This window comes from Lissotriton helveticus, chromosome 5_1 (assembly GCF_964261635.1).
Source record: "Lissotriton helveticus chromosome 5_1, aLisHel1.1, whole genome shotgun sequence".
Lineage (NCBI taxonomy): Eukaryota > Metazoa > Chordata > Amphibia > Caudata > Salamandridae > Lissotriton > Lissotriton helveticus.
Window position 1 is genome coordinate 188841974 of NC_136065.1, and position 14063 is coordinate 188856036.

A 14063-nucleotide genomic window follows, 5' to 3' on the forward strand; every position below is an offset into this window, starting at 1 on the left:
CCATATCTGTGCAGTTGTAAGTAATATACGATTTACTTAAATGGAACATTTCATTAAGTAATGAAGTGTTCGTTATATTTTGGCATACTGCCCAAGCAGCCAATTTTACATAATTTCTAACCCTGGGCGAAGAACTACTCTCCGTTCGCGGAGCTTGCGGAGTTTCGGCAGCTCCGCGTTCCGCGGAGAACGCGTAGCTGTCGATAACTCCGCGATCCGGTGCGTAGCGTAGTTCTCGCGCGCTGAATAACATTATCGCGTGCGCGGCAATGGCTTACCTTCGTTCTGCGTTCGTTTTTTCCTGGTCGCTTGTGCCACCATGTTTGGAAACACTCTCGCACAGTCCCGTGCGACTGTGCGAACGCGATAACGTCATTTTGATGCGAGATAGCGTCATAAGGATGCGCGAGGATGCTTTTTGGTAAGATCGAGTTGCCGAACACGCAGAAACTGCATTCTTGCACAGAATAACTCGCGAGCATGTTAAAACCATAATAAATTACCATTTTGGTTAGGAAAAAAAAGCAAAAAACCTTAAAGTTGTACCTTTGGCTTTATTTTTAGGGGGAAGGACCCCTCTTTTTGTTTCTACTCTTGTTTTGCAGAGTAAGGAGGAAGGGCTTTTGAGTTTACAACTTCCTGTTCCTGTCCACCAGGCTCCTCCCAGTGCTTTGTCCATGTGGTGCTCACTTTCCTTTGGATTTTGAGCTGGAAGGATCACTTTCTGTCTGTGTTGGCTGCATTACTGATTTACCTTGGATTTAATGAGGACTTTTTGAATTGGAATTCTCTTTTTCAAGTAAGTTTGTGTAATGTATGAGTGATGTAGACTTGTGCTTGTTTGATTTGATTTTTTTTTTAACAACAGTATTCAATCCTGGAATGAAATTATTGATGGAGGCCTGTACTTTCATGAGGTCCCAAATTGTAATTTTTTTCTAACATTGCATTTTGTGGAATTTAAAATGTTTCTAATTTTTAAGCCAATATCTGACCCTAGTACCCCATGTAGTTAGTGTGTAGGCATGCATGAGTTCATTGTATTAACTTTCTGTGGTTGGCCTGGCCATGTGTTGGCGGCCATTTAATGTTTCCAGCCACTTTGCTCTTGCCATAGGCCTCCAACCTTGTGGCCTACTCTGGCAGTAGGCCATAGGTACTACTCATAGTAGGGTCATGAAAGTTAATCAACTGTTTTTGTGGTGTACCCTTAATGTGAAAATCATGGATGTCTTGGATTGATATAGAAAATCTTATTTTTATGTGTGGGGTATTTCTGGTTTTGGGTGTGTTTAAACTTTAAATACTCTGTCAATTTCTGCCATTAGGTAACCCTAGGAATACAGCTTGGGTAGTTTTGGTAACTTCGCACCATGTGAGCACGTGAACTTACATTTTTTGTCTTGTTCGCGCACTCAATGTACTTGCTCGGGAACGCGAACACGACTTTTTATTCCGTTCGCGCTGCCGAACATGCCGATTTAGCATTCTCGCGGACAATATGTCCCGAGTTGCATAAAAGTTTCTCAAAAATGTTGGAGGTCTTTCTTGTGCACCTAAAAATTCCTCATTTATGTTATGTTCTCATTTTGGTAGTAGTTTTCTCTTTTTGGAGCATGGACCACTTCCATTTTCTCTCCTCTGTTATTTTTTTTTTTTTTTTGGGGTGGGGTGACCAATTTGGGCGGTGGTGTGGTGTGTCCATTTTCTGAAGCAAAGCATTGTCCCTTTGCCATAGGCATTATTGTCTGTCTTCTCTTTCTTGTCATGTTGTTGTTGGTGGCCAGGCCATGTGGTGGCGGCCATTTTGTGTATGCTTCCTTTGTGATTTATTTTGCCATGTTGTTGTTGGTGGCCAGGCCATGTGGTGGAGGCCATTTTGTAAAGTTGTCCATGTTGTTGTTGGTGGCCAGGCCCTATGGTGGTGATCTTTTTGTGTATGCTTCCTTTGTGATTTATTTTGCCATGTTGTTGTTGGTGGCCAGGCCATGTGGTGGAGGCCATTTTGTGTGTCCTTCCTTTGTGCTTTTGCCATGTTGTTGTTGGTGGCCAGGCCATGTGGTGGCGGCCATTTTGTGTATGCTTCCTTTGTGATATATTTTGCCATGTTGTTGTTGGTGGCCAGGCCATGTGGTGGAGGCCATTTTGTAAAGTTGTCCATGTTGTTGTTGGTGGCCAGGCCCTATGGTGGTGATCTTTTTGTGTATGCTTCCTTTGTGATTTATTTTGCCATGTTGTTGTTGGTGGCCAGGCCATGTGGTGGAGGCCATTTTGTGTATACATCCTTTGTGATTTTGCCATGTTGTTGTTGGTGGCCAGGCCCTATGTCGGCGGCCATTTTGTGTGTCCTTCCTTTGTGCTTTTGCCATAGGCATAGGCCTCCAACCTTGTGGCCTACTCTGGCAGTAGGCCATAGGTACTACTCATAGTAGGGTCATGAAAGTTAATCAACTGTTTTTGTGGTGTACCCTTAATGTGAAAATCATGGATGTCTTGGATTGATATAGAAAATCTTATTTTTATGTGTGGGGTATTTCTGGTTTTGGGTGTGTTTAAACTTTAAATACTCTGTCAATTTCTGCCATTAGGTAACCCTAGGAATACAGCTTGGGTAGTTTTGGTAACTTCGCACCATGTGAGCACGTGAACTTACATTTTTTGTCGTGTTCGCGCACTCAATGTACTTGCTCGGGAACGCGAACACGACTTTTTATTCCGTTCGCGCTGCCGAACATGCCGATTTAGCATTCTCGCGGACAATATGTCCCGAGTTGCATAAAAGTTTCTCAAAAATGTTGCAGGTCTTTCTTGTGCACCCAAAAAAACAGAATTTGTCATTTGGTTGTTGTTTTGGGAGCCTGGGCAGGGGTTTCTTTGTATGTGTTTTTGCGGTGTTATGTTTACAACCTCTGTCTTAGCCATGGGCTATTTATTCCTTGCACATTAACCTGTCATGTGCAGCAGGCATCCTCGTTTTTCTGTCCATATTGGTATCTATAGGCCTGCTTGACTTTATTGGTTCTTTCTGGACTTCATGTGGCCTTTGAGCTGTGGTGCTGCTGGACTGGTATTATTAGTCTTCTGTTTTGTCTTTTATACATTGACCTGTGTGTCTTTCAATTGTTCATGTTGCCTTACTGCTTGTTTGACTGATGTTGTTCTGCCTTCTTTACTTGTAGGTGCACAAAAAAGACTGAGGAGGTGCTGGTTGTTTTTTCATCCATCGCTCGTTCTACCGCCAGACGGACGTCCTTCAGTTGTACGCCACGTGTGGTGTGTGACTCATCTGACCAGACATCTCTGCAATTTGTGCTGCTGTGAGCTGACTGACATCAGAAGAAGATGGGCCCTAAGAAAGCTACCAGGTCCTCCACCACAAAGAAAGTTGCTGCGAAGAAGGAACAGCAGAAGGAAGTGTCACTTAAGTCTGGTATGGACCCCAAAACCTTTTTTGGCACCCCAAAAGGTACGCCTGCAGCAGCGGGGTCTGGGGTGCAAGCTGGGACCAGCACATCTGCATTAGTGGGGGCAAGCCAGCATCCCAGGGCCAAGCACATGATGAGGGTCGAAGAGGTAGCCAGCCTTCTGCTTGCGAGCAGTGATACTGAGCCAGAACTAAACTTATCGCTGTCTCAAAGTAGTACACAATCCACGCAAGATGGAAGTGCTCAACAACCACCGCCAGCAGTAGATGTTCAACAACCACAACCACCGCCCGCAATAGGAGTTGTTCACCCACAACCACAACCACTTCCCGCAACAGTTGTTGAACAACCACAACCACCGCCCGCAACAGTTGTTGTTGAAAAACCCCAGCCCGCAATAGTACTTCCTCAAGAACAACAACCACCATCTCCGCACCAAATAGTAGTAGTTGTTCCTCCCGAAGTCGGGGCAGTTCAGGAAGTAGAGCCTCCTTCCGAGCAAGAAGAAGAGGAAGCCACTTCTGTAGGTGATCTATTTCCTTTGAATTCACCAAGGGAAAGGAGGGTTAGTGCATCGAGTTCTTCGCAAAGCATCCCTTCCGATGACCTTGATATGGATTGGCAGCCACAACTATCTGCGCATTCAAAGGAGAGACATCCCAAGAAGACCATGCTAGGAAAAAGGAAGTTTCCAGGCAGGCTTGAACTTATGGAGGTCGATGTAGGTGAGCAGGATACTGCTGGTGATAAAGACGGGTCTGACACTGTCATCATCACAAGCGTTATTCCTGGTGCAGAGGATGTAGAGACAAACATTTTCACCCTATCCAGAAATGCTGCAATGACTGATGAGCAGGTACCACGCATAACTCCTACACACTCAACACCCACAGTAACACCAGCTCCAATTTTTTCAACAGCGAAGGCCCGGCAGCATCCGACATACAGCAGAAGCGCCACTTCAACAGAAGGAGGTAGTGGCAGTACTAGGACTGAGCTGTCCCATAGTGAAATTCCACAATCCTCCAGTCCATCCGGCATTGGCAGTGGGTCCTCCTCTTCCTATGGCAGGAGACAAAAGTTTACCTCCCCAGTGTGGGACTTCTTTACGGTTCACCCAGTTCAGGAGAACATTGCTGTATGCACCATTTGTCATGCCAATGTTAGTCGTGGTAAGCTTGGTACAAACTATGGGACTGGAGGCCAAACGACCCATTTGAAAAAAACACACGTGATCAGGTGGGAGAACCACCTTGCAAGCTTAAAAAATGTTAGCACTCGTGTTGGTGGGGATACAGTGGTACAAGGTCCACTCATGGTTGATCAGGAGGTAGAAGAAGAGGGAGACGATGACCTTCTATCTAGGAGTGGTACACAATCGACCCCTGTCGCCAGCACTGGAGTGGTAAAGACCACATCCTCCGCATCTGCAACTTCTCAGTGGCACCAGAGTCAGCTGGAAACACCAAGGAGTGCAAAGTCTGCGATGCAAGGTGGTCCGTCTAGCACAACTCAAAGACATGCAAAGCAGCTTACCATTCCTAGCATGTTAAGGCAGGAGGGAAAGTACGAGCGGAACCACCCAGTAGCACGTTTATACAATGCCAAACTTGCGAAAATGTTAGCACTGGACCTTCTCCCATTTTCATTTGTTGAGGCTGTTGGATTTCTGGAATTAGTGGCAACCCTCTGCCCAAAATGGAACGTTCCCAGTCGCTACTATTTTGCCCGAGTGGCTGTTCCAGCACTACACCACGATGTGCTGGAATTGATTGGGAAAGCCTTACAACAGAGTGTTGTCCATTGTATCCACCTGACAACAGACATGTGGAGCAGTTGCGATGCTACAGATTTCATGTGCATCACCGCACACTGGATCTCTTTTGCAGGTGTTAAAGACAAGTTAACTTCAGGCCTCCGTGACGTTGCTGGAATTTTTAATGATACGCGCAGACATGCAACTATAGCCATGTTTGGTATGGACAAAAGTCATACTGCTGAAAACATTTTGTCTGACTTTAATGACAAGGTCTTTGAATGGCTGAAACCAAGAGGCCTTAAGATTGGTTTTGTTTCCACCGACAATGGCAGTAATGTAGTGAAGGCAATGAGAGAAGGACATTATTTCAGGGTACCCTGTTTGGCACACTGCATAAACTTAGTCGTGCAAGACTTTCTGAAAAATGAAGCCAAAGTCAGCAACATAATGGCCATCTGCAGAAGAATATGCACGCACTTTAACCATTCTTTCAAAGGACGGAAGCTGCTTCGGGTCATTCAGCAAGAGCATAGGTTGCCAGTCAAAGCACTGATACAGGAGGTCCCAACACGTTGGAACTCAACTTATTTCATGCTTGAGCGTCTCTTTGAGCAGTACATCCCACTGAATGCTTATGTCATGTCAAGAAGATTAGGGGATCCTACTGTTAATCTTAAAGCCCTGACCATTGAGATGTGGCAGTGGGACCTCATTAAATGCATCACAGAGATGCTACAACCCTTTGAGGTCTTCACACGTGCAGTTAGCAGGGAGGACTGTACTATGGGCCAAGCCATCCCATTGTTGTACATGCTTGAGCAACAGGTGAAGGAGGTCTGTGAAACATACGAAGGTGACGAACAAAAAGTTGATGCATATACCTTAGCCAAGGGCTTAGTCAACCGCTTGTGTGAAAATGTAAGGCTCAACAATATTGTGTCAGGTGAACATTACATAACTGCAACAATCTTGGATCCACGGTACAAATTATTTGTCAGCAGTAACGAAGTAATTCCATTTTCAGATGAGGATGTTGACAAGTACAAAACTTCCATAGCTGCGGAAGCTAATGAGTTAGAAACTGAACGGCTGTTACTTAAAGGCCTGCCACTGCCAGCCCAGGCCAGTCCAAGTACTCCTGACGCAAGTTCTTCACAGCGTGAGAGCAGTGCGTCTGCTTTCCAGCAGGCACCAACAGTACCAAAAGCAGCACCTACACGATCTGATTCAGCAGACCCAACCAAAAGCATAACTGCTTTTTTTCTACAGAAAGGGATGGGTAAGTCCGTTGCTGTTGCAAAGGGAAAAGAGGACCAGCAAAGCCGAGCACCAATGAACATTGAGCGGATGGTTCAGGCCTATCTGGATGACACAACAGAGGTGTTCATGGAGCAAAGCCCATTGGTCTATTGGTATGAAAGAAGGAGACAGTGGCCAGTGCTGAGCAGGCTGGCGATAAAGTATCTGGCTTGTCCTGTAGCCAGTGTCTCCTCTGAGCGGGTTTTCAGTGCTGCTGGTGCCATTGTCACATCGAAAAGGACTAGTCTCTCCCCCAAAAGCGTGGAGCGGCTGACAATGATAAAAATGAATCAACGCTTCATACCACCAGACTATCAAGTACGTGAATCACCGCCGGATGAAGAAAGCGAGTGTGAAGAAGACGTCCTCACTACTGGGTTACATGACCTACTTCTGTCTGAACGCACAGAGTTTGAGGACGAGCTCCTCTTCCCTGACAACTAGGACAGGTATATTAAAGGAATGATGCAATGCATTGCATAGGATTGTTTAGCCGACTCTGAGCAAATGTGCATGGAATTAAAGTATACTAGTAGTAACTTCAGACTCACGTGATGGGCAATTTTCCCATGTTATTTAATAATATAAATTATTTATGCACTTGTGACCCTACTACTACAGGTGCAGTCAGTACTTAATTTATCGTTCGTAGTTCATGTTCATGTTGCACAACGTACATTATTTGGTGAAACAGTCCCCCCTCCACCCCCCCAACAAACACAAATGAACTTCAAATGTTTTCTTGTGAAAATATCTTTGTTTTATTTTTATATTTTCATAATGATAATAGAAAAATAAAATATATAACAAATGTAACCCCCTGACCCAGAGCTGTCCCTACCCTCCCCTAACCCCAACCAAATTTCAACCCAAATGTACACCCCAACTCCCACATCCCACCCACCAACAAAAGGATTAAAAAAGGGGCAAAAAACAGGGTCCATTTCAAAGCCGGCGGGCTTTCAGGTGTTTGTCCACCAGTATCTTCACACGCTCCTCTAGACCGTCCTCCTGCTTCTTCCGCTCCTCCTCCAACTTCGCTACCCGGCGGAGAATCTTTGCTTTGAAATCACGGCACCTACACTTGCATGCATGTTGTTGTTGTTGTTGTTGTGGGGGGGCCGCCGAAGATGTAACAATGCGGCGGCGGGCGGCTGCCTGACCACGGCGACGTAGTCCTGCAGGCTTGGGGCCCGGGGCATTGGAAGAGGCAGCAGCTGCTGCCGCCGCCTCCTCCTCCTCCTCCTCGGCCTGATCCACCAGCCGGCGGTAGGCCTCTACAATTGCCTGCAGTTTCCGCTGCCGGGCCCGGACTGCCAACTCCTTCCTGGTTGGTTTTTGGGAAGGAGTAACTATAAAGAAAGAAACAGAATTGTTAATCCAAACTCCCCGCAAATCAAGAACACAACATTGATTCAACACATAGTGGGCGGCACAGTAGCACTAGCAAGCAAGCTGAGTACCAGAAATTGTGTTGCGTCTATCTTGAACATTCTACAGCCTCTATTAATTTTTCGGACTTTTTGTCACGGCATTATGCCTGCCCTATTAGCATGGGTGTACTTCAACGGTCACACACATTAGAACGAACACCTGTCTTTTACATATCTCCTTTTGTTCCGGGAAGGCGGGAACACTCTCAAAGTAACATTAATTAACAGGGGGCAGCTAGTAGCACATGTCTAGTAAAGACTATAATACTTTATACCGCGCAACAAACCTTATTTGGTTTGTGTTTCACCAGCAACGACCCATGCACCCAGTCGTCCCCTCCTTCCCTTGCCTTTGGGTTTGCCCAAAACACCGCTGCTGCTGAGACTATCCACTAACCACCGGTATTGGGTGTGTCTCCCAACCACGCTGGCAGCTGTGTTTTCCCCTTTACATGCTTTAACAACAACCCATGCATCCGACTGCTATCAGGCACTTGCATTACTGTAGTGGTAATGCTTAGCATGCTAATGACAAGTAAAGGTAACATCATATATTTTCCAGTAGAGTACAGTGAGAAAGTTTTCCCCTCCCACCAAGTAATGCAGATCACTATTGAATGTAACTTACCATCGCCCGCCGCTGTTGGCTCCCCCCCCACTGCTGCTGGTGTAGGTGCCTCAGTTCCTCCTGTCCCCGCCGGGAGCGCTGAAGCTGCGCCGCTGTCCCCGTCGGCACTGGTCGATGGTAAGGGTTCTGCACCTATAAAAATAAGTACACCTTTTTAGATGGATGCACAGCCCCCTTTGTACTTGTTCACCAAGAATGGAGTTCTTCAAAACAGTTAAGTCCAACGTACGTAATCAGTATGAGTCCACATTGCATAGTACAGCAGAGTCACTACACATATTATTAGCATTCATTGTTATGGTATGGTACCCAAGCTCATCTCATCTGTCCTGCTACTCTAGTCCTTGGAAATTGGAAGTGAACTATGTAACCTTTGTACATCAATGTATCCAGTTTTGCGCATGTGTTAACTCGCAGCTTGTTGCGCAGTACGAGAAGACGCTCTGGGGCAACACATCATTGTTCAATGCATACACCTGAAGAGGTGGGAAAGTAAAAGGGCCCGTATTTAAGTTTTCTATGTGGATTGTGGGATAGAGTTTGCTTACAGGTTACAACTTCTTTTTAGCATGGCTGCATAAAACTGGCATAAATGTATTTAATACTGTCTAACGTGCACCACTTTTGTCATTATTTTTCGGCAGGTGAGAAGATTGCCTTCTACGAAGCGGACATTTCCATAGCTTACAAAAAAAGAGGAATATCTGACCAGTATACGTTGGTGAGAGGTCTCCGATAGTTGCCACATTTCCCTATTGTGCACTAGTAGCTGTACAAATGTTCATTACTTTATTATGCCTGTTTTAACTCTGGATTTTTTCTGGTGGGCCCTTCAACGTATTGGACGGAACAACTTAAAAACATTGATGTTACTTACTTACTTCTAACAAAATAAAGCTTTTGAATGACCACTTTGACTCTGAAGTTTATTTTCAGTGTCTGTTGTCTTAGAGACTCACACGAGTGAGTGAGCAAAAGGGGGTTTCTTAGGTAACGGTTTGTGTCCTAAAAGCATTCGGCATCTTGGTATTGGGGTTCAGGAGTGTGATTTGAACAATAGACCAATGACTCAGGCCATATAGGCTGACGTTCAGTGAATTGTGCGTTCCTCAGAGTTCTGTGACTGAGGTGTAAGTAAGGTCCAACCTGCCTATCAGTACCAACAACATCCAATTTTCGTGTGCATAGTTACATAGTTGTGTAATATGTATATAACTCCATAGGAGATAGAAGAATACCCACAAGACTAGTAGTGGTATACTAACGTTTACAAAAATACTAGACAAACATCATTCTGGATGCCTACTTGGTTGCTGTCAATTGACAAAGCACTGCAGACACATTACAGAGGAAAAAACAAGCACTGTTGGACTTACTGGGGACAGCAGCAGGATCCTCAGTAGAGGAGCTCTGTGTAACTGGTGGTTCACCCGCCGACTCGGTCCCTGTATTCTGCTTGCCCCTGGGTTCTGTGGTTCATGTAAAAATTAAAATAATAAACAAAGATAAAAACATTGAGTGATGTGAAACATAGACATCATTGCAAATCACACTGCTACAGTGGAACAGAGCCGGAGGCAACAAATCCATGCCAGGGGCCGCAACGCAAATATGTATCCATCCTTAGAGTATTATTAAATTAAGGATATCTATTGGTGCGGTGGCCCCTGAAGTTTGGTGCCCCTGTGCAGTTGCACAGCTTGCACATGCCCCCTAGAGCCGGCCCTGGCTGAGGTAAGAAGAACAAAGTAACGTTAGCATTCTTTGCAAGAAAAGGATTCCATTCATGCAGAAGAGAAGGCCGTGAAAAAAATGCTACAATATGCAAACAACGTACAATTATCCATCCACCGCTATTTCACTGACGGACAAAGGAAGGACAAGACTCTATTAATAGCATTAACTAACTTCAGTTCTCAGCAATAAAGAAAATCTCACATCAATAAACAGCAACAGCTAGCGCCAAGTTGAAACAACACGCAAGAGCCAGTGAAGAAGAAGAACACTGTCATACAATGACAGTAGATATACCGGAATACATCGCAAATGTAACTAGGGGCAACAGTCATCGCGTTACTTATTCAGCCAATATTTACAAAGATACAATAACAATATTTATACAACTATATATATATATATGTATATATATATATATATCTATATATCTATATGTATATAAATATATATATATATATATATATATATATATATATATATATATATATATATATATATATATATATATATATATATATATATATATATACACACTTTATTTTTGGGGTAGCCACTCACCAAGACCCACAACCTCCACACCAAGCAGGTCCAACAGGTCCTGCTCCCGGTCCAAAATGTCGGCCCAGCGGTGGGACAGCTGATGGTGGGTACGCCGGATACCGGAGCAGCGGAAGACTGCACGGCGCACCTTCGCCCACCGCCGGAGACGCTCTTCAATGCGCTGGTATCCGGAGCCGGGCCTGCCGCCTGCTGCCAAAGTCAAGGGGAGGTGACGTTGGATAAAAAAGACCAGGGCGGCCACCTCCTCCTCCCCAAAAAGTTGGCGGGGCGTCACTCCTGCCGGGCGCATTCTGCCGCAAGGCAGCCTGGTTTTTTTAGGCACAGCCGCCTTGCCCTTTGAGCCGCCGATTCTGCTGGCACCCTTCACCATGGTTCTGGGTGGAGGGGAGAAGGAAAGTTGAAGACAAAAAGGTTAGGGGAAGAAAGAAGAAAGATAAAAGAAGGAAGTAATATAAAACAAGAGAAAAGTTGCAAAAAAAGTGGTAAAAGTAAAAATAAAATGAGAAATATAAACCTAGGCACAGACAGAAATAGGTAAGAAGTAAAGAAAGTTAGAAAAACTGAGGGAAAAGACCAGGATGGAAGAGATAGGAGTGAGATGCTGAAGTAGGCCCAAAACCATAGCCAGAGTGTGAAATCGAAGATGGCTCTGCCCGTCGCGACCGCCGCGGTAAGTTCGCGCGATATTTGACGCGATCACGCACTTTGGCAGTGCGAACGAGAAGATGAGTTCCCGAACATGTCTAACACAACGCGAACACGTTACTTGTGACCCGGAACCGGAAATAAGGGAACGCAAGCGGGCGGGACAAACCTCATTGAGTAACTTAGCGCGCTAGCTATTGCGAGCATGCAGGCAGCGCCCCGAACACGCGCACCGCGCTCCCGAAGACGAAAAACGGCGCGCGAACGGGTCTAGCAAGCTACTACGCATGTCCGCGGAGCTACACGTAGCTCGCGGAGTGCAAGTGCGTCTTCGCGTAGCTTCGCGGAGTGCGGCTACGCGAACTACGCCCAGGGTTACTGAATCGGTCCTGATATGTGTCATCTATAATGGAATCCCTAAATCTCCCAATGTCAGCACCATGCTTGCAAGACTGGAGTAGCACACTACAAAAACCTGCCCCTCCCATTTTTCTTAACCCTACATATTAGTTTTACATACAAATTTGTTTCATAGAGCATAGTAATTGTGACCCCATGCCTCTTCGAGAATGTGTATTTTCGGTGTCACTTAGGATATCATTATGGCTCAGATATTTCATGATTTCTTGTTTACAGTGTCTCACATCCACCATATTTAATAGATTGATTTCTTTGCAGTAGATTTATGTTTTTGGCTTAAGCAACTTAAGAGCCTCTGAAACGTGTGAGCATTCATCCTGCTACGTTTACCTCACGCCATTTCCCAATTAATATTCAGTGGAATATGTATGTCTCGTCCCCATAACACATTTATATTTCTTTCTCCGTTGGACAGTCAAAAAACAGATGGAAACATAACTCTAACCTGTTTAGTCTGGCGTATATCTCCAGATATATATGTTTAACCTACAACTCCTTCAACCCTCTAAATATTCCTTTAAAAATGTTTTGCATTTTATCTGGTCAATGTATGTCCCTGGGACATAAAAAAAAAAACCTTTATGATGCCCATTTATGAACATCAAAGAGGTATGTTGCTAGTTCAAACTTCTTTAGGTAACCAATGACGAAAAGCCATTAAAATCACCGATTTGGGTCAGCCGGCATTTCCACACGCAGTCACTTCCCGTCTAACCAGTCCTTGATGACATGAAGTACAGCGTAATATCACACGTTAAAACACACTTTTGTATTTAAGTGCATGCCCTCATTACATATTTATTATAACACCGTCACTGTGAAAAAAGCAGACTGTTAACCTACCCAGGTGAGGCAGAATGCGACTTGACAAACTGGGCTGGGGCTGACAATTAAACATGTATACATTCATTTTTTGAAGAAATACAAGTTATCTGACACAATAGGAGGGTGAAATTGTTCTAAAAGTTGTAGCAGAGGTAAAAAAATATTTAATGCCAGATGTTATGAAGGCCGTACATTATTAACAGTGTTAAAGCCGCCATAAAATGAAGTCTAAAAATATCAATTGTCTTATGCCTGCAGATTAATATTTTTTATGTCCGACGGGCTGAAACAGATTATGAATAAGGATACAATTAGACTTAACCAGAGGACCAAAAAGTCATTTTTAATTATAGTTGGGTATGAGCATTGGGTAAAGCTTTGTTGTGAAATTACAAAAGCATATCTTTATACATTCTTGCTGTATTGTCCCAGATTGACTAGTGCAGCACATGTTAAATCACCAGTTTTTTCTTTAAGAAGATTAATCTTTTAAAATAACGCATCGCTGCACCAGGGCAGCAATTCATCAAAATGTCGTGCGCCTGCTTGAAAAATCCTTCCAACGCCATGAATGCGCCATATTTACAATACGGAGCTTCATGGTGCAATGTCCCAATGATGCATCAGAAATTCTGATGTATCCGTGAGAAGGATGCCGCAAGAAGTTGCATCCTGCCCAAAAGCGGCGCATTGCTGTAGTTAATGCGTCAAAACAAAAAGGCAACGAGTCAGTTTTGCCTGACGCAAGTGCCCTACTGTATGGGGGCCAATGTAATAGAGTGTCAAAAGGTGAAAAGCTCACCTTGTACTCTATTACATTGGTCCGGGTTGTCACGCATACAAGTGGACATAGAGTCTCTAGTTGGCAGGGGTAGGTACCACTGTCCAAATAGGGACCCTTGCTTCTAGTCAGGGTAAGGAGGAAACCCTCTGAGATAACCCCTGCTCACCCTCTAGGTAGCTTGGCACGAGCAGTCTAGGCTAACCAGAGGCAATGTGTAAAGTATTTGTACCAACACTCACAGTAACACAGTGAAAACACCACAAACTGACCCCACATCAGTTTAGAAAAGGTATTTAATCTAAACTACACAAGACCAAAACGACAAAAATCCAACATACACAGTTCAAGAATATGGTTTCAAAAGAGTTCTTAAGGTTGTGATAAAAATTCTTCAGGTTGCGATAAAATAATCCACAGTTACGTGAAAAGTTCACAGTTGCGTCACGTTTATCTCACAGTACCTTTAGTTGTGATAAAGTTCCAAAAGCAGAAGCTGGTGCGGTGGAAAACAAGCGATGCGTTGCTCCTGAGACCCTGGGGAGGCGTT

The 14063-nt window shown here is 44.5% G+C and overlaps 1 protein-coding gene across 1 annotated transcript; it reads left to right on the top strand.

The window, feature by feature from the left end:
* The first annotated feature begins 4438 nt into the window (after positions 1 to 4438).
* LOC144753045 (zinc finger BED domain-containing protein 4-like) lies at positions 4439 to 9282 on the top strand. The gene is made up of 2 exons (XM_078640845.1): positions 4439 to 6932; positions 9189 to 9282. Exon 1 carries the CDS (start codon positions 4741 to 4743, stop codon positions 6925 to 6927), a length of 2187 nt encoding a protein of 728 aa, XP_078496971.1. The 5' UTR covers positions 4439 to 4740; the 3' UTR covers positions 6928 to 6932; positions 9189 to 9282.
* Positions 9283 to 14063: the final 4781 nt, after the last annotated feature.

What these genes read in the sequence shown, in the direction of transcription:
- LOC144753045 (XM_078640845.1), top strand. Translation starts at nt 4,741, where the DNA reads ATGGTTGATCAGGAGGTAGAAGAAGAGGGAGACGATGACCTTCTATCT.